At 41.5% G+C, this 21,762-nt stretch overlaps 1 protein-coding gene across 1 annotated transcript in view; it reads left to right on the forward strand.

The window, feature by feature from the left end:
* LOC119650687 overlaps positions 1 to 21,151 on the forward strand; it is a 74,241-nt gene extending 53,090 nt beyond the window's left edge. Inside the window, exons 5-8 of the mRNA XM_038053649.1 lie at positions 3,971 to 4,743; positions 9,611 to 9,814; positions 19,512 to 19,807; positions 19,897 to 21,151. Coding sequence (XP_037909577.1) covers positions 3,971 to 4,743; positions 9,611 to 9,814; positions 19,512 to 19,807; positions 19,897 to 20,092 — 1,469 coding nt within the window. The 3' untranslated portion in view covers positions 20,093 to 21,151. The remainder of the gene's footprint in view (positions 1 to 3,970; positions 4,744 to 9,610; positions 9,815 to 19,511; positions 19,808 to 19,896) is intronic.
* The last annotated feature ends 611 nt before the right edge of the window (positions 21,152 to 21,762 follow it).

Below are 21,762 nucleotides of genomic sequence, written 5' to 3' on the forward strand. Positions count from 1 at the left end.
CCGCTGTTAATCAGTTGGATCCTTCACATGCTAGAGTGGAGGAAAATCCACATATCGGTCGGCCAGAAGTCTATTGAAGCAAGATGTCTCAGGGGCTGCCCACAGGGAGGGGTTCTCACTCCACTGTTATGGCTCTTGGTGATGGATACCCTGCTGTGGCTCCTGGAGGACAAGCATTTGCGGACGACCTAGCCGTAATAATTACCGGCAAGTTTGCGGACACAGTATGTGACCGCTTGAATGCAACTCTGCATGTAATCCACAGCTGGTGCCTCCGCAATGGACTCACGGTGAACGCTAGGAAGACTGGACTAGTTATGTTCACTAGGAACGTCAGGTGGGGTAGCTATACGCTACCCACCTTAGAAGGGCGGAAATCCAGCTGGCACAAACAGTCAAGTACTTAGGAGTACGTACATTTCGACTCCAAGTTAACGTGGAAGCATCATATCCAGGAACAATATCAGAAATCCTGCAGATTGTTCTGGTGCTGTAGGAATGCGATAGGTAAGTCCTGGGGACTTTCACCTAAACGGATACACTGGATACACTGGATATATACATCCATAATAAAACCCATTTTGATGTATGCATGCATCGTCTGGTGGCCAAGACTGAACTTTGCTAACAGCAGGAAGCTGCTAACGCAGATTCAGAGACTTGGTTGCCTAAGTATTACTGGAGCAATGAGTACTACGCCGACTGCGGCACTTGAAGCTATCCTAAATTTACCCCCAATTCACTTGGAGGTGAAACTGAAAGCGGCCAACGACGCATATAGGCTCGATATCATTGGGGCGTGGAAAGGCGGCCAATCCAACGGGCATGCGTCTATCTGGAAATTCCTTGAAAAACATCCGGTAGCCCTGATGCCGACCGATCATATGGTTTCCAGATTCGTCTTTGAAAAGACATATACTGTCGTAATCACCGAAAGAGAAGAATGGTCGACAAGTGGCCATGAGTCTTTTCAGATTACAGACCTAATAATCTTCACCGACGGGTCAGTCATGGAGGATGGATCAGGTGCAGGTGTGTTCTCGGAGAATCCGATTATAGAACTGGCCCGACCCCTCGGAAAAATGACGACCATATTCCAGGCGGAGATATATGCCATTTCATTGGCAGCAAAAGAATGTCTGCGACAGAAATGGAGGGGTCGCACCATTCGAATCTGTTCCGACAGTCGGGCGGCATTATCAGCGCTAAATGGCAATAACATATCAAGCAAGTTGGTGTGGAGTTGTCATCAAGTGCTGCTGAAACTTGGCCGACTGAACGAAACATTCCTGATGTGGGTGCCGGGGCACTCTAACATCGCCGGCAATGAGGAGGCTGACAGACTAGCTCGCCGAGGGTCTGGATTCACAATGGTGGGGCCAGAATCAGCTCTTGGAATCCGACCATCTACTGTCAAGTCTACTCTGAAGAGTGAAATTGCAACGATTCACGCAACCGAGTGGAAAAATTTGGACTCTTGCCGGCAAGCGAAAATCCTTGTGAAGGAGCCTACGGCCACTAGAGCGGTACATGAAAACCCTAGTAGGGTTTTTGACGGGACACTGCCCCTTAAACTACCATATGGAAAAGATTGGGGTAGTGGTTTCGGCTGTGTGCAGCCAATGTGAGGAGGAGGAGGAGGAGGAGACAGCCCTGCACTTTTTATGCAGCTGCCCGGCATCCTCAGATCTCAGACGAAGACACCTTGGCAAGGTTTTCTTCAATGAAGAATCTGCACACTCTCTGCCTCTGGAGAATGTTCTCAGATTCGCTAAAGCCTGCGAACACCGTAGGCGGGAAGCCGTTGAATAGGCAACTACGGGGATAGTACAATGGGCCTAATAATGGCCTGAGTGCTCGGGGCTGCGGCTCCCCCCAGTTAACTAAACTAAACTGTGCTCTAATCACGCAGCTATCTGTCCTCTTTAAAGACATTTAATTACATCGGAACTTGTGGGAGGAGAGAGCAGTTTGCCCGTACACCTCACGAATCATTTTTTTAGTCTCAGAGATTTTCTCAGTTTATCACATAATGTTGCTTGATTGTCGTCAAAATTTTTTGTTTCTAATAAGGCAGCTCAATCATAAATCATCTTTTCTACGGCTTCCCCGCGGGCTTTTGTGAATCTAAGAATTTCGTAGTTCTCATTGCTTTAGTAATACTTGGTAGTCCGACGAATACTTGAGCAACCGAGCCTTTGGATATGCGCTGACAGCTTCCTACTGTCAGCAAGTTCAGCTTTGATCACTGAATGCATGCATCACAGTCAACCCGTTCTGGTGAATGTCCGGAAGTGTAACCTACCGCAGTCTTACAGCCTCAAAGCAATCTGCAAAATTTTTGATATTATTGCTGGATATGATGCTTGTGCGTTAACTTAGAGTCGGTATGTACTTGATTGTACTAGCTTTGATTTCCACCTCTGATAAATTGGGTAGTGTATAGCTGCACACAAAACCGAGTAAAGCCGCTGGGCTTGACGGTCTCCTCACAGAGTTATTTATCGCTCGTATGGAAGGCTTGGTAATCCGAAACTGTTGCCAGAGAGTGGAAGAAAGGGATGATCGTTAAGATTTCAAAAAAGGGCATCCGTTTTGATAGTGACAATTGGAGGGGAATCTGCGTGTTCCCTGCCGTCGCAAAGATAATAGCTAAAATAATCCTGGAACGCATCAAAGGACATCTCGAAAACTTAATCGACAGAAAGCAGGCTGGTGTACGCTTGGCATCCTACTGCAACGATCTCATCAACAATACTCTTCCTATTTGCATTAATGGGAAGTGCATCGAAAGCGTCGATCAATTTGCATATCTAGGAAGCGTAGTTTTTGCCAACGGCGACACCGAACTAGATGTTGCTCGACGCGTTAAAAGCGCTAGATCCGCTTTCGTTGCCCTGTCTAAAATCTGGAAATGCAGTTATCCCAACACTAAGATCAAATTGAGATTGTTATGTTCTAGTGCTCTTTCTGTGTTGCTATATGGGAGTAGTACCTGGAAAGTGAACTTCACTGTTACTCAAAACCTCCAAGCTTTCGTCAATATCTGTCTGCGTCGTATCATCTGAGTTCGCTGGCCTGACACTATCTCAAACGAAGAACTTGGTTCGCGCATAGGCTTTGGCACTCGTATGCAATGTGATAGAAAGACGGAGGTGGAAGTTGATAGGCCACAGATGACAAGGGGCGGCAATTGCATTGCGAGCTACGCCATGCAGTGGAATCCACTCTCCCAAGACGTCCGACGATCAGACGTTGTGGGGACAGATGAAGCGCATTTTAGGTAACCTCGAGTGATGGCGCGTACCAAGGAGCGAAAGACAACCCGCATAGCCCCTCTAGTGAAAATTACTGTCCAGCCTTTTTAGGCGTCACTGTTAGTTCGTTACGGAAATACTAACTGTGGATTATCTACACAGTTAATTACATACTGTGTGTTGGAAACTTGGTGGTAATTTTAAGACTGGATCAGGACCTTGGTGTCTTCCATGAGCCATGAGCAAGGTGTCCATTATCAGGAGCCATAGCAAGGAAGAGGGAATTTCGTCCTGCCCTTAAGACCTCCGTCCGACTACAAGGAACTTTCAAATTACAGCTTATTGACTATTTTCCTGGCTTGTCGGTTAAATCAATCTAAATAATTTTAGTCTACTTTTATTTCGCTTCTCATGGTTCCAATTTAGGAAGACTGATTCGTTCATGATTGTAATATGTCTAGCTAAACTGGGTGCCATTTTATATGGCCATAGCCAAATAGGTTAAGCAGCTGGCGTGTTGTGAACGGTACTTTCTTTATAAGGTATTTCAGAGGTTAGTATTCTGTCGCTTTTTGTTGTAGAGAAAATAACAAGAAATCCAAGTAATATATGTTATGTGCTGGACTCAATTTTTCAGATCAATTTATTCAAGTTTAATCCTTTCTTTTCTATCAACATAAAACTAATTAAAATTTTCATTCAATTTTTTTTAGTACTGTTATTGGAGCCAACCGATGACGGAACGCCTAATCTGCAATCGATTTCGCTACTCGAATCAGCAGTCGAAAGAAACCTTCATATCTCCTCTCGATCTCCGCAAAAGAGCGTTGCACCTTCAACAACAAATTCTAAAATTGTTGTTGATATCATCGATACAAGCTATCAGCGACGCATCTTTAATGAGCCAGAAGATTCTAATGAATGTCATCGACCAATCTATCAGCATCAGGTGTCAGTGCCCCAATTTCGGCAACCACCACTACCCCGACGACGTCGTACCAGCCTTATTGAACGGTGTACGGAACATCCGATCCCGATACCAACAAGTGGTGGACGACAACAGCATCAACGGCATTGCAACATCACCGGAGACGACGTTGATAACGTCGATCTTCATCTCACCAATTTTATACATGTCCCATATGAAAGAGGGATTAGATCAACATCATTAAATGCACGAGATCGTGTCTTACGCCGATGTAATCAATCAGAACCGTTAGATTTCTCTATTGTCTACTCAGAGAATGTATTGCGACATTGTCGTAAAATTGGTGAAGGAGTCTATGGTGAAGTTTTTATGAATAAAACTGTTCGTGGTGAAGCTGTCGTGCTAAAAATAATCCCGATCGAAGGTTCAATCGAAGTCAATGGCGAACCACAAAAGAAATTCGATGAAATTCTATCGGAGATTGTTATTGCTATGGAATTAAGTAGTTTACGTGATGACAGACAATTTATGACTGGTGGTTTTGTCGAAGTGAGAAAGGTTTGTATGATTCCTTTGATTATTAGGCTTTTTAGTTGATTAATTTTTGCCTGGGTAGGAGCTGGAAAGACTTCAAGCATAACATTTCTGCAAGACAAAATTAATTACTATTCGAAGGAGGCATAGCGTGATGAACTTCTCTTACTGTTGTAGTCAAGAAAGGAAGTTATGTAACGATCCTTGAGTTAATTTTTCCCATAGAAAGTTTACATTATCTTTAGAACTTGTAGGATTGGAGGGTGCTTCTCCCAAAAATATTTGTTAACACCACTAGCCTCAGTTTCAAATGATTAGGCCTGGTGTGAGCTTTTTTTGTTAAAAGTTCTCAATATTCCCGTATTTATTTAATAGTAATTTATTAATCCAAAAGGCAGGCCTAAACAACGGTGGCTTGATACGGGGATTTCAAAGCCTCGGGGTTGCACCCAGATCAGGTATTCGATTGAGCCAAATGGCGAAACCGATCACGACGAGTCGACCTCGCTTGTGAAAGGGACAAAGGCTGAAGAAGAAGAATTTATTAATCCTTTTGAAGGCAGCCTTCAGGCGGTTATAGTATCATCAAAACTAGCAGGTCATTTCCATGATGAGTTAACCTGGGCTTAGTTGAGGTCTCCTTTTTCCAGGTTCCATAATATTAGGTTGTTGCACATGAAATGGCCGATTTGGTACTAAAATTTGAAACTACTGTAAAGCTTACAGAAATTCATTTAATTAATCAAAATAGGTGCCAGTCGATTCAAAACACTTCTCCCAAGCGAGATAAAAGAGCAAGTAAGCCAGTTTCGTAGAAGTCCCATTTTCAGGTGTTGATAAACTCGTCGGAGGCATTTTTGATGGCCGCTTCATTCATAAATTGCTTTTCCGCCAAAAAATGACCCAAATGCTTTAAAAAGTGGTAGTCGGTTGGCGAAAGCTCCGGTGAATATGGTGGATGCGGCAGAGTCTCATACTGCAATTCGTTCAACTTTTGAACCGTTGTTCCGGATACATGAGGTGGCGCATTGCCGTGAAGGAGTATCACACCATCTCTGTTAACTAATCTCGGCCGTTGAATACTCATATTTTGGTGCATTTCTTCGAGTTTGGCACAGAATTTCTGTGCATTTATCGTTTCTCCACTCGCCAAAAAAGAATAGTGGATAATTGCAGCTGTAGCCCACCAAACAGTCACCATTAATTTGTTCGGATGGAGGCTCGGTTTCAGCATATGCTAAGGTGGCTCATCAGCATCTAATCATTGTGCTGATCAGGGACGATTATCGTATAATATCCACTTTTCATCACATATAACTCGTCCCCACGTACTCGAGGAGAGCGATCAGACCCGAGTCTACAAGGGACTCATCTGAAGTGGCTTCGGCCACGAAGCCTCACCAGAGATTATCTGGTACCATGGGAACCGGGACGGCCCTCTGAGAGCATATGCTCCAGGAGAATTCCTAGAGGATGTGTTCCCGGCCCGGTTATTTGCGGTTGGCCCCCTAGTGGGAGTTTCATGGTGGTTGTAGTTATGCCTACATCGCGGGCAGAGCTCCTCGGAGTTCAAGCGTGGAGTTGCGGTGTACAACTCGGGTGCCGTACCCCTTAGTTGCGGCAGAGGTGTTAGATAGGCCTCGCATCCACTGGTATGAATGCTGAGCCTGCACTCAGTATAAACCAGGACCGCTGTGTTTGCATGGCGGGGCTCTGATTGTGGTCCCAAAATCAATCCGTGTCCGAAGAGGACCGTGGGATTATGCCTACACAGCAGGTACTCACGTTAAACCTCCAGGACTTTCATCATATGTTACTATTCTGTGCTAAAAAGGTTCGCTTCTGTTGCGGGAGAATAAAGAACTGCAAATTTCCATTCGAAGCGCCATGTTTTGCTCCATAAGGGCATGCGGAACCCATTTGTCGAGCTTTTCACCTTTCCAAGTTGTTGCAAGTGCCGGGAAACTGTCGAATATTGTACGCCCAGTTTCTCTGCAATGTCTCTCACAGACTGACGTGTGTCGGATTCGACTAGCAAATGCAGATCGTCGTTATTAATCGATGATCCTGGATGTCCACGTGGCTCACTTTGAAGGTTTACGTCGCCTGATCGGAACCACCGCCGTGTAGTTCGTTCGCTTACCGTATCAGCTCCAAATGCGCCGTTAATGTTCTCGATCGCCTCCGCTGCTTTATGACCGAGTTTAACCTCATACAGAATCCTTTTCCTTTTTATTCACTGGTATCACAACGATGGTCAAAAGTCAGAACAAATCCCCTTATATTATTGTGTGCACGGAGGAATTATTAGGATGCCTGAATGGATGGAGGAAGGATACATATAGGGGACGGTGGTGTTATTGGGCGATGGAGTAAACGAGACCAGGACGATGTCGATCGTATGGTTGGTTGAATATAATCAGCTTACCGGTCGCGATAGCTGCTATTCTGAGAGGAAAGGATTAGGAGATATGTAGGGAGGGAATGGTGGCGATATGAGGGGTTCGTGTTGCCTATATGGGAGTAAAACTGGATGAGCTCATTTTCGTGGGCTTGGCATTTAATGAAGAATTTGGTTAGTGAGGTAAGGAGGATCTGGTCTATGTGGGAGCAATTTATCATCATAGACGGCTTGGTTGGAGTGGAGATTCGACTGGACAAGGGACAAACGGAAGAACCTCCTTTCGCGCACCCATAGACGTCGCACCATGTGACGAATCCATACGTGATTAGGGGAAGGGGGATTTTGGGAAGGATGGCGGAGTCTTTCTTGAGGATGGGCCGTAGGGTTTTTAGTCGTGCTAAGCTCTTTGAAAGGATGAAATTTACCTGGGGCACGGGCGATAATCGGGTATTAAGGGTTATTCCCAGGTAACACATCGTTCAATAAGTCCCGCGACTAACTATGAAAACAGCATTTTATCGGCAAAATTCTCTATTATTCATCAACATAATCTCCTTCAAGGGTAATACAATCATTCCAAACCTTCTCTAACTTTTCAATGCCATGTTTGTAGAACGATTTGTCTTTTGACTCAAAATGAGCCTCAGTAGCAGCGATCACCTCCTCATTTGAGCCAAATCTTTTTCCCTGGAGCATCTTTTTGAGATCCGCAAAGAGCCAGCTGGGGGCCAGATCCGGCGAGTACGGAGGATGGAGAAGCAGTTGGAAGCCTAATTCGTTGAATTTGGTCATTGTTTTGATTGACTTGTGGCACGGTGCGTTGTCTTGATGAAAGATGACTTTCTTCTTCTTCATGTGTGGGCGTTTTTCCGCTATTTCGGCCTTCAAATGATCCAATAACGCTATGTAGTAGTCGCTATTGATGGTTTCTCTTTTTTCGAGGTAGTCAATGAAAATTATACCATTCGCATCCCAGAATACGGACGCCATCACTTTGCCGGCCGACTGTTGTGTTTTTGGACGCTTCGGGCGGCTTTCACCGGTCGTACGCCATTCAGCTGACTGCCGGCTTGACTCCGGAGTGAAATGGTGAATCCATGTTTCGTCCACTGTCACATATCGACGCAAAAAATCCTGTTTATTGCGAGTAAACAGTGCCAAACAGTTCTCCGAATCATGGATACGTTGTTGCTTTTGTCCCATTGTGAGCAAACGCGGCACCAATTTGGAAAAAACCTTTTTCATAGCCAATTTTTGGTGCAAAATAGTAAATGCACTACCAGTTAATATGTTCACCATCTTAGCTATCTCGTGCACTTTCATTTTGCGGTCGCCCATCACGATTTTTAATATTTGCTTGGTGTTTTTGGGAGTTACTGCCTCATTTGGCTGACCCGAACGTTCCGCATCATTTGTATCAGCACGACGCGTTTTGAAGTCAGCATACCACCGACAAATGGTTGTTTTCGACGGAGTAGAGTCCGGATAACGTTTTTCAAGCCATTGCTGAACTTGAACAGTGTTTTTTCCCATTAGAAAACAATGTTCTATCAACACACGAAACTCGTTTTGGTCCATTTTTTTCACGATTGCAAAGGTAGCGTCAGTTTAACCACTATAGCTTTCTTGGTTATGTTTCGAATTACATCGAATTTTGACACATCTTATCTGGAGGTTGGTACTTCTGAACCTTGGTATATAAATGGCATTATTAGCGCCATCTCTACGCTAGTCCCGGGACTTATTGAACGATGTGTTATTTAGTGGATTGGACGGAGGGAATGGTGGATATTCCGATTTTGATAGTGAGGTTGCGGGTGTTGGCTAGAATCTTGCGGGTAAAAGTGGCTCTACCGCGGAGGACGATGGCTTCACATTTGTTGGGGTTGAGGCGAAGTTTCCAGGAATGGAGGAATTTGTTGAGGGTTAGGATCGTGGCATTGATGCGGTTTTGGGCGAATTGTATGCTTCGGGAAGCCGTGTAGAGGATCAAGTCGTCAGCGTATTGAATGGTTTTGACAGCTTGTGGGGAGTTGTTAGGGTGCTGAAATGGTGGTTTGATACAGTGAAATCGTAACTAGCTTCACTTGATTGCCAAATCAGCCATTTCATGGTCAACAATCTAATACATTGTGAAGTGTATGCTGTTAGCCTACTACAATGTACCGCAGACAAAATGGTTGCGTCATATTCTGAAGGGAAACGACGTTTGCCCATAAATAGTATTCTAGATTTCTCAGTCCAGTCTGCCGATTCTTTCATTGTTCGCATCAAAGCGAAATCGTAGACAGTGTAAGTTATACCATTTTACACCCTTTTGTGCTTATCCCTCCTCCCTTATCAGCAAAATATCTGATAATAAATTGATTTGATGAATATTAGCATTAGCAGCCTCCGCAGAAAATCCCATTTTTCACTTGCAGCTAAAATTATCGTTGGTGAATGACTGTTATTAATTTCTCTAATTTATCTTTCTTTTTCTATCAGGTTTGTTGCGTGCAAGGACGTTATCCTGATCATTTAATTGATTTATGGGAACTATACCGTGATAATTGCGGAACGGAAAACGATCATCCTGAAATATTCCCGGATGATCAATTGTATTTGATATTCGAATTAGCAAACGGTGGACAAGATTTGGAAGCATTTACATTTCAAAACGCCCTACAATCTTACTCTGCATTCATCCAGGTAAATATATTTTGATATTTTTTGTAGTTTTCAACATATTAATGTGACGTCCTTTTGAAAATTTTTTACACTCGATGTTGTTTATCAAATTTATCATTTATTATACAGCGTGTGACAATCGCGCCCCCATGCTCCAATTTATTACATTTATTTTATTGCTATTTGATTTCCGTTGTAATTGCTAATTGCAGTTTTGGGTTTTATTTTTGATCTGTCCAGCGGATGGGTGGATTTCTAGTGCCTATGCTATTCGATACTTATGACTAGATTTGCACTCATCCGTTGTGCAGTTATGTTTTATCGCTTTTTTATTATAACTGAATGTTGTTTTATCTTTTTATTGAATTGATTTTTCCAGTGTGAAGCTTACCGTTTTTTATTTCAGTGGTTTTCATATAGTTTTTGATAAGTTTTGTCGATTGGTGAAGTGGAAAGTCTGGTGCATGCTATTTTATCAACTCATGACTAGATTTTCACTCATCTATTGATGGACTTTTTTTTATCATTTATGATCTTTGTTTATGCAGTCTCTAAACATTAAAATTGATTGATTTTCTATGCTAATGTAAAATTGATAATTATGTATTGTTTGCTCGAATATGTGTATTCAAATTTAGCAGCACGCTTTTGATGCAAATGTTGGAAATGGAGATGAAACAATAGGTCCCCTAACTTCTTATTATCTAGCAAAATGTCCGTCTTCAGACTCAGTAAAATTTAGAATGCAGATTTGCAATTCTAATAAGTATGATGCTTTCTACTAAAATTCTATATGTGGCACAGTTTTTAAATTGGTATGCGTTTTAATCAAGATGATTCGCAAGAATAAAGTGAGGTTTGAATTTTCTCTTATTGTGATGTTCTTCCTCCATGGTGCTAATTTCTTATTGAGTTTAATGTAAATGCTGAGCGGTGGCGATGGGGGATTGCAAAAATAAGTTTAATTAACACTGAGGCTGGATTAGGGGCGCATATGCGGAATTTCGTGTCTGTGGCTATTCACCTCGACTGATGGAGAACTGTTTCAAAGAGAGACTTCTATGGTATACAAAAAATATATGGCTAAAGGAGTAGATAGGTGTTTCAGGATCTCCCACAGATTCGATATTCGTATCTTGTTTATGGAACGTAATGCACAATCAATAGTAATCATACATGCATGCTCCATATTTGCCTTAAGTACCTAAATCGTCAATGGAATGTTCGTCCATTGGTCCTTGAAGCCACAAAAGTTGCTAAATTACAGTTCCGAGGTGACTGATAACACAATTATCGAACTTGATGCGCAACAGATTCATTGTGGCAAGATCTGCGCGGAATGGTCAAAACGAAAGATCATCCAAGTTGATGTCTTTTTCAGGCATAACAAATCGTTGCGTTTACCGTGGATCGAAATGTCGTTCTAGCAGCATTTTCAAAGAAAAACAAGTCGGGAAACCGGAAGCTGTTCAGTAGTTTCTGAGAATGGCCTCCTTAAAGAAATGATCACTTTCAACCCCCCGCACTCCCCACGTTTTCAAGAAATGTCAAAACTAAGACCGGCTTCGAAAAGTACTAATCGAGACCTTTAATTTTATACTCCACATGACTATATTTGATGAAAAAAAATTTTACACCCCCATGCATGTATGGGGACTCCCCCCTTAAATTCAATGTAAAAGGATGTAACTAACTGTATGTGTGAGCGTTCACAGTTCCCACCTTTCTACCAAATTTGGTGTCAATCGCTGTAACCGTCTCTGAGAAAAATGCGTGTGACGGACAGACAGACAGACGGTAAACCGATTTTAATAATAACTATCACCCTCTGAAAGTGCATTGGATTGTCGTCAATCACGTGCGGGTTTTCTGATCCCCAGATGCGGCAGTTGTGCTTGTTAACGTCGCCGAGATGAAAAAGTGCTTCGTTAAAAAAGAAAATTTCTAGAGAAAAATCATTGCCTATTTGAGCCACTCTAAGACCCAAACTGAAAAGCGATAATGGAGCGGATAGTCGTGCGCCTTCAAATACTGAGTCAATTGGACCTTGTAAGCGAAAAATGCGAGGTCTTTGTGCAAAATTATCATCAGACTGGTGCGTTGTAATGTTGAGTTGATAAGATCGATGGTGAGTCAACGTTCCAGGATTGAATGGCACACTCTTGACTACAGCAGCCTTCATTCTCGTACGATGGCGGGGACCTACTAGCATGCAAATCTCAAGAACGTTTTGCACTTACGTGCAGCAGAACGGCTGTATTCTGCCCTCTTCAATAATACGATTAATGGACTAGAAGAGGCGTGTTGTGTTTCTTATACAACCTCGGCAGGTCCTGCTAATTTTTCCGGCGTTATTTGCTGGACTACCCCTTCCGATTTTGTGGCGCTAATAGGTGAAATTAAATTAATTAAAAAACATTCTGTTGATATCTGCTTGAAATATCTTCGGTATTTATCCGTTGCAACTCGCCGAGTGGCAACCAAGTTAACGTCATTGCTATTAATATATTGGTTGTGCGAATAAGTTTCTGCCTTCGTAAACGAAGTATGACTGCTGATACTATTTTTGTGTTCCTTTTTGTGGTTTGAAGATCTGAGTTTTGGATTGCAGTAGTTAACATTTGTTTGAAGCGATAACATCCTTTTTTTATTTGGCGTGAAAAATATCAACGCTCGTCCCGAAAAAAAAACCGCATTTGGGGGAAGTATATCGAACAATATTTACCGTGATCACGCTCCACCAGATACAATTTGTGGTTTCGATGATTCCGAAGGGATAATTTCGACATGAATGATAAAGAACGCGAAGGGGCACCGAAAATACTCAACTACAAGAATTATCGGATGAAGACGCATGTCAAACCCTCGATGATTTCTCCAAAGAGTTGGATGTTGGCAGATTAACCGTCGTAAACGTTTGTACACGAGGGGAATGGTCCAGGAACCAGATAATTGAGAGCCACATCAATTGAAGGAGAGGGATATCAAGAGAGTTTTGGGGACGTCCGAGATGCTTCTTGAATGTATCGTTACTGGCGATGAAAAATTGGTCTATTATGCTCACCCTAAACGCCAAAAAAAGTTGGGGATTGCCAGGTGACTCAGGTCCATCGAACTCGAAAAAAATATTCATGTTTCAAAGGTGATGTTGTCCATCCGGTGGGATCAGAACGGTGTCATCTATTAAGAACTCTTTAAACCGCCTGAGACCACCATCACTGGCGATTGTTAGCGACTGCGGCTAATGCGTTTGAATTCAAGCTCTCAAGGAAAAATGGCCGAAATAGGATGGTAGATATGATAAACTCAGTTTGCTGCATGACAACACAAGGCCATACGTTGCTAAACCGGTCCAGGCCTATTTAGAAAGAATAAATTGGGGAATCTGGCCAAACTCGCTGTATTCTTCAGGCATTGCACCTTTGGATTAGCATCTATTCAGATCAATGCAGTCAGCTCTTACTGGAGAGCGGTTCATTTGTTTCGAAAGCATCGTAAACTGGCTCAATGGATGGACCGAGTCGAAGGAACCCGAATTCTTCGTCAGAGTAGTCCGTATGCTGCCTGAAGTTTTCACTTCCAATGGTACATACTTCACACATTGTATCATGTAATATTCCAATGTTTAAGTAAATCTTAACTTAGGCTAAAAAAGGGCGGAAACTTATGTAAAGGAGTTATGTCGGCAAGGAATTCAGACAAAAATAAGAAGAAATGCGACGGTCATTGTATAAAGAGAATCTCCAGAGCTTTCCAACCAAGAAAAAAAATTTGATTGTTTTTGAAATTGAGAAAAGCGTGGGTCTACATCCACTAATGACAGAGCGGACCAATGAGAGAGAAAATATCTTCCTTTTTCTGGACCAATTGGTCCGGTTCGTTATCAAGCGATTGTGGACTCAGGGTTCCTTCGATTCCAAAACAAATTAGTGCTTAGGCCAGCTTAAGTCACCGGCGCACTAGGCGATTTCATCCACGGAGATTATTGCGCACGAACTAACTCGCCGGGGATTGGCGTTGGTGGTACGTAGAACGATTTGGGTATTGGTTAGAAATTACGCTCCTGGTGGACTATGTCGCGCTTCGCTACATTGATGACTCCGCAGTCAAATTAAGCGGCTCCCTGGGTTTTCGCCTTCAATATGATTGTTCCATTTGGATAATGAGGAGGCGAACAGCATCTGTGACAAGTTTCGTTTCAGTTAGAGGAACTGGGTGATGAACCCATTGTAAGCCTGAGGAAAGCATATGGTAGTACTCAAATTGCCACAATGGGGACTACCAATGGAGGCAGCGTAGAAGCTATTAGCGGCAGGAAAAGTTCGAATCGGATGGGTTTGCTATCGTCTGAGAGAGCAAATTTCATTAAAGAGGTGCTTTAAGTGTGTGAGATTTGGATACTTCGCGAAGGTATACACAAGCGACATCGATCGGTTCGATCGATACAGAAAAGTTCCAATCCCAAATGCTTTTTGTGCGAAAAAAAGAAAGGACAGGTTAACCGGCATGTTGCCGGAAGTAGTAAATGACCGGAATTCAGGAAGGCGTTGACTGCAATGAAAAAATGAGATTTATTCAAATAAATCTCAATCATTGTAGGGTCGCTCAGGATTTAATTTACCAGACCGAGTCTGAAATGGAAGTTGTCATCGTAAGTAAACCATATAGAAACCGTGAAGAGGTGTATGGGTCATAGACTCGACTGGTGGAGCGTCGATATGGACTTGTGGCAAGTAAGCTATACAATGCACAATGAGTCAGTCGGCCAGTGGTTTTGTGTGGGTAAAAATAAGCGTCGTGTGCGTGTCTAGCTGCTACGCCCCACCCAGTCTCACATTGTCTGTATTTGAGGACATGTTCGACAACCTTGTTCACGACGCAAGGTTGACGAAATCTGAAGGTGATTGCTGGTGATTTGAATGGGTGGGTCCTAGAATGGGAAAGTATAGAGAATAACGCAAGGGATCGAAGCCAATGAGAAGCTTTTGCTCAGTTAGATATTGTTCTGGCCAATGAAGGTAACGTAAGTACTTTTCGGAAAGAAGAGTCTGCTCCAATCGTAGATCTGACATTTGTTAGCCCTGCATTGACGCATTGTATGACCTGGCACGTTAGCGATGACTACACCCACAGTGATCACCAGGCGTTTATCTTCGAATTAAGGAGACAGCCATACGGTAGTCAAATAACATACCCATATCGGGCTGGTCCGAATTGGATGGGCAGACCTTCATGGAAGTCTATTTGGATCAACTCACTAACGCTGACGGCCCCACGGGAAAAGCTCTCTATGCCACACAATGTACCTCTAATGCATATGACGGGTCCATGCCGAGGAAGTGCACATTCCCCAGTAGAAGACCCAACTATTGGTGGAATAGTGAAATGGCCAGCCTTCGATAAGCCTGCCATCGAACCGGACGAACGGTTTGGTAGGTAGGATCAATAAGGTGCAAAAAGAGAAAGAGAAAAATCTCAAGCTTGTCATCCAGCGGAGGAGAAGGAAATGTTTCAAGGAGCTCTGCTTTGAGGTAAATGTAAACCTGTGGCGGAACGCCTACAGAGTTTTGATGGTGGTGATGGCCGGTCATCTCCACAGATCAGGTGTCTTATTCTTCATCTCGGAGGAGGCTACGGTAGGGGGAGTTGTACTCATGCGAAGCAATTAGCGCTGTTAAGACTTGGTTGGCTAGCGCTGGGCTGGTACTCGCGGAGGAAAAGACGAAAGCAGTTCTTACCACCAAGCGTCGGAATAGAAATTTCGTTCACATTAGAATTGGTGCCATTAGTGATGGTAGATGCAAAACTCAATTTTAAGCAGCACACGGATTGCTATCTTGGTAGATGAGATGACAAATATATATAACATCAAGTCCATCTCTCATCTTAATCGGAAGCGGAAAAGCGGATCATTGGACACACAGGTTGATTCTTAACAACAGGGAGTGGCTGAAGAGAAAACATGAAGAGATCAATTATCATGGTGAATTCCGACAACATCTGTATAGGTTTAAATTGGACATCTCATTTGATTGTCCAAACTGCGATAGGGTCCCGGAGGACTCAGCGTACATATTCTTCCAATGCTGGAGGTTCGAGGAAGAAAGGAGGAATCTTGTCTTGAATGAAGTGCGTGCTCTAACACATTTCAATGCTTTGGTCCATTTTGGATTGTTGCATCAACGATTATTATTATACAATAGTAATGTCCTCGAATTATTTTTAAAGACTCCATTATAGCTTTCCATTTTTACCACGGACTTTCGCACCCAAAGCATTTTGTGAAAATTGAAATATGGTAGATCGATACTTCATAGTTGTTTCCCATCTACTTCGATGTCTCGAACAATTGTAGCTAGTTAGTTCTCGTCAGTCTGAATGGCATGACCAGACCATCAAAGACGCCTCGAAATTTTTTTACGATAGATGCATCACATTGATTGCACATATCTTTATTTTGGGCATGATCATAACGCTGTCCCAATGGAATATTACTGCGAGGTGGGTGTTCATTGTTTTGGGTAGACAGCCAGAAACTCAGAACCATAGAGGCAATAAGACGAAAGATACTGCGTTAGATTTTGAATTTGAAATGTTCCTTCATGAGTTGATCAGAAAAATCGCCAGTTATGGAACACCTCTTCATCCAAGTTTCGTTGATACTAGAAGTAATCTCATACCGCAGTTCAGTGATACTTAAATTGCTCAGCTCTCTTCGTTGACATATGAGCATTAAACATTGAGAAAGGTGTATTTCGCCACTTCGGATCGATCTGTCTGCGGTGTATACGCAGGAAAGAAATGAATCGTGCTGTTAGCTGAAATAATAGTGAACTTCATCAATTGACCATCAAATGGCTACACGTTTTTAATAGAGGCGGAAGAAAAGATACAATTCCAACTCCATGTTGAGAATGTGGTCTATCGAAGTAGGAAAGATTATACCTTTTTTTTTTAATGCGCTCACATTCTATGTTGCAGGATAACCCCACACTATCAAACATTTCAATACAACGCCTTTTCCATTTGCTTATCTTGAAGGATTCTCTTTGAAAGCACATCATAATTTGTTAAGAATTTTACTACAGAAGATATCTGAATTGATTAATTAAAAGTTCCGGGGGAACACTTCAAAGGAAACTATTGCTTTGTAGTTCTACCAAATTTCGAATATCGAAACACTCTTTGCAGGCTTGCCGTGATTACTCCAAGACAACTGTGTCCCACGTGTAAATAATCAGTTTTTCATCGCCCGTTATTATACGCCCCAAAAGTAGCCGTTTTTAAGGTTTTCTGTAAAACAAAACCTTATTAAAATCGATTCAATGTCTGTCTGTCTGTCTGCCACACGTATTTTTCTCCAAAATGGCTAAACCGATCCGAACGAAATTTGGTGGACAGATGGGAGCTATGAAATCCCACGCATACAGTGAGTGGCATAAATTTAGGTGGAGTTTAAAGGGAGGCTCCCCATACATGCAAAGGGGGGATTCAAAAATTTTTTTCACCGGATATGGTTGTGTAGGGTATCAAATGAAAGGTCTCGATTTGTACTTTCCGAAACTGACATTAGTTTTGGCATAAATTGCAAAGTGCGTGAGTAATGAGTCAAAATGTACGCACTTGAAGTGAGACAGGACTCATTTTCGGAAACTACCCAACCTAAAAATTCGAGAAAAATCAGGGTGGTGAAATCTAGGCCTCAAAATATGTCCCATTCCGATATCTGCTCAAATAAACTTGCTAATAGTATATTACTACTTTTTAGAAATTTACTGAAAAGCCCCCCTTAAATTCATCCCAGCACTTCTGAATTTTGAAATTCGAGTGAAATATTAAAATTCCATTCAAGAAGAATATAATTCTCCCTAGCCCTTTTTTATATTTGATGTTGGTTAAATTGTTTTCATTCGCTAATAATATTAAACTGAGAGCGTGAAACGTATGAGGGTGACCATTATCAACACAGGGCTTTCCAACAAATGATTTATTTAAATCGCTTTCTAGAAAATAGAGGGCAATGGAATTTTTAGCTATATTACTCGGAGCTGTCGTGCACTCGTCGCTCCTCACATCTTTTTCTTTTTCTTCAGCCTTCAGTTCACAAGCGGGGTGGCTAGTGGTGATCGGTTTCGTCATTTTATTTTATCAAATGCCTGATCAGGATGTAATCGCGATACCTTTAAATCCCCATCCAGCGTATCAAGCCACCATTGTTTTGGCCGGGTTTTTGGTTGCTTACCATTATTTTCGATGTTCTGATCAATACTGGTTGTTGAATTCTCGTTAGTGTGAATTACGTGACCACACCATCGAAAACGCCTCTCTTGCAGTTTTTCCGCGATTGATGCAAACCCATATCGATGCGGATATTCTCATTTCAGACGTAATCGAAACGTGTCAACATCTTCGTACCCATTACCGCAAGACGCCGTTCATTGTCCTTTATAGTCGGTCAGCACTCAGAACTATAGAGAGTGGCAGACGGACGACATTGCAGTAAATTTTAGATTTCGGACGTGCGCTGATATGTCGATCACAAAGAACACCAGTTGGGGAATGCTACTTCATCCAGGTTGCATTAATGCGTGAAAAAATTTCATTACGCAGTTCTCCATTGGCTGATAGCATTGACTCGAGATTTTTAAATCGCTGAGTTCTGGCAATGCCAGTAACCAATGGAGAACTACGTTATGCTCCTCACATAGGGAAACACAAAACCTTTTATACCTGAAGCGTCAAGCTTCCGGTTTCCCGACTTGTTTTTGTTTCGCTTTAATTTACATTTGCAGAAATTCAATCATTTGGTGGTAAGGTGAATTCTCTTAAGCTCGAATAAACGCCCGACGTCGTAGTCGTAAAGCCCATTATAGGGCAAACAATTGCTTTGTAGAAAGTGAGAATACCAACGAGATTGACCATTTTCAATGGAAGCTTCAAAAGGAATAGTCGTCCTCGCTGAAGATTTTCTAAACAGCACCCATAAAATGAATGTGTTGCTATACCAGAAAATGACTTTATCCCATAAAGTTTTTTATGTCGGGGAACTACAAACACTCGCTATTTACGCCCAACCCACCTTCGATGACCAGATAATGCGGAAGTATCTAACTCCAAGTGTCTTGAAAAATTGTCACACAAAGTAGCACAACCGTTTGCTGTTGTTTATATTTTTTGAAATTCGCATGTTTCAAACAAGTCAACATCATCTATCATAAAAATAATGGATGGCACTAAAAAAATGACCAACGACCAAAACTAATTTGAAAAAAATGTAGTATATTTTCCCCCTAGATAAAAATGTTCCCCTTGATCTTGCTTCAGCTTCGCAAGAGTTTAAATGTTTTTCAGAACATCACATTCAATGTTTATGCGACCTGATTTAGTTACATCAATCAGCGACTTCCCACCCACTGAATATAGCGGCTGTGTGTGTTCAAAAAGAATATACATACTAGACTTTGCTTTCAATTCTTTGTTTGTTTTCGCTATCTTTGCTGTGTATCCTCATTTCATGGCTAAGAGATAAGCGTGCTCCGATATATTCACTGCGCTAGTTTCTCGAAAAAGTTTTTGTTATTAATTTGGTAGAAGATAAATTTATGTTGTGATTGCCACGTCATCGTTTTATTACGAAACGAGTATCTATTCCCGTATTTATTTGTTGTTTCGTGGGTGATTAGATTAACTCATGTATGAACTTTCGATATCTTTACAGACTGCACTCACCCTGGCCGTTGCAGAACAGAAATTCCAATTCGAACATCGCGATTTACATTGGGGCAATATCTTGCTTGCACCGACCGATGACACCGAGATCATTTTCCGGCTGAACGGCGAGGAAATCAAGATCCCGTCGCATGGTGTCAAAGTCACAATCATTGATTATACATTGTCGCGTATGGTTTATGATGATTGCTGTTTATACAACGATTTGTCAACTGATGTCGAGCTGTTTTTGGCCACAGGAGACTATCAATTCGACATTTATCGTTTCATGAAGCAACACTTGAAGTGAGTATTCATTCACTGCAAATGATTTATATTTTCATTCCGTTTGTGGCGTGCTTGGAAGTAATTTTTCCAATTGAATCTCGTTTCAGGAACAAATGGGAATCATTTGAGCCATACACAAATATTCTATGGCTACACTACACGATCGATAAAATGATTAGTGGCGCCCGATATCGTTGCAGTAAGAGCAAAAAACATCGTTCAGCTATTCAAGATATGATGCGATTGCGTGATGAACTTTTAGATTACAAAAGTGCCTCCGACTATGTTGAATGTTTAAAATAAAATTATAACACTAACTTAACATAAATATATGTAAACGAACAAGAAAAATATTGAAAAAATCACTAACAATTTGTCATTGTGAAACGAATCCATTTTGCGAAACTAAACTTTAAAACTTTACATGTATATAAAATATCGTGGACTACGCTTGGGTCGGAGATTAAGGGCTCGTTCCTTTACTCTCTGTGCAGCTTGACTTCTATTTTTTATATATATTAGTGATTGATTGAATATGATTGCCTGTCTAGTTAGGATCTTCGTATTCCATAACTAACAAGAAGTCAACCAAAGATCCATGCAACTGAACTATTCCAATGAGCGGATACGGAAAATCGACGTGAAAACGCAGCAAAAATATTCTCCAAAAAGTAAACTTAGTTTAGGAGTAAAGTAACCATTAGAAATCATAAAATCCGACACAAGGATTTCATCCAATGTAAGATGTTCTATTTTTCTTTATTACATTTCAAACAATTTTCATTTATCCATAACAAAACGCCAAGAACAAAAACGAGTTGGATTGATTCATTCATTTGGATTCAATGAAAAATAACGCAATGGACGACGGCAATGTAGATATCATGGACAATGCCAACAGAAGAGAGTTATGTACAGTAATCTCAAACCAACTCAAACAAAATTCATATAAGTTAGCGCAATTTTTGCGACTCATATTAAATACATGTTACGTAAAAAGCATTCGGAGGATATTGAAATTAATAGATTTGTTGCGAAAAGCTAAACCACCATCCTCTTATGGTCGATTGAACAGTTTAAATTTGAAGATTAGTTCAGTTTTGTCGAATGACAATACAATGGAAATTTCATATTTATTAACCAATGTTACAAGTACGAGACGAGATACTAAAAATTTGATGAGTCGTCACTGCTATCTGTTTTATTACCTCATGGTAAATATCAATGAATATGGACAACTAAACAGAAATATGTATATTGAAGCTAGTAGAGAAATGGTTAGAAGTAATGTGACAAGAAAGAAATACCTTCATGGATATCGTTTATTTTGTAATATAGTAAAAAGTGATTATTTTAAATTAACCAATGGATTTTTAATAAATTTATTAATGTTTGAAAATTAAGTTGTTTCATTTATCAGGTTGTCCACAAAGTTTTCGCACAAATATTAATGTGACAATTAAAAAGCAATTAGCAGACAAACCAAAACAGCAGGTACAACATGTGATATCCCAATGGAAAGGTCAGAGTCCTAACTATAAAATGCATGGTAAATTATCCTTGAAGGATCAGTGTTGTGAAGGATATTCAAGGATAAACATGGAATTCGACAAAGTACATTTTCGTCATTGCATTTTGTACGAGTTTCAAATGGGGACGAAGGTGCCGAAGGCGATTGAAAATTTGTCGAAGGTATTCGGTGAAGGAAAGGTAAAGCGCAGGACAGTTTACGATTGGTTCGAAAAATTCTACAGCGGAGACCTGACACTTGAAGATGAACCTCGCTCAGGAAGACCCTATACGATTGACGACGATATCCTGCGCAACAAACTGGAAGCGAATCCTTTTCTTTCGACACGTGTGCTTGCAGAGGATCTCGGTGTATCAAAATCAGGAGTAGCAGTAGCCATTACGCGTCTTGGATATCTTTTGAAGAGCACAAAGTGGGTACCGCACGAACTGACTGAGCGAAA

The sequence above is a fragment of the Hermetia illucens genome, chromosome 3, assembly GCF_905115235.1.
Source record: "Hermetia illucens chromosome 3, iHerIll2.2.curated.20191125, whole genome shotgun sequence".
Lineage (NCBI taxonomy): Eukaryota > Metazoa > Arthropoda > Insecta > Diptera > Stratiomyidae > Hermetia > Hermetia illucens.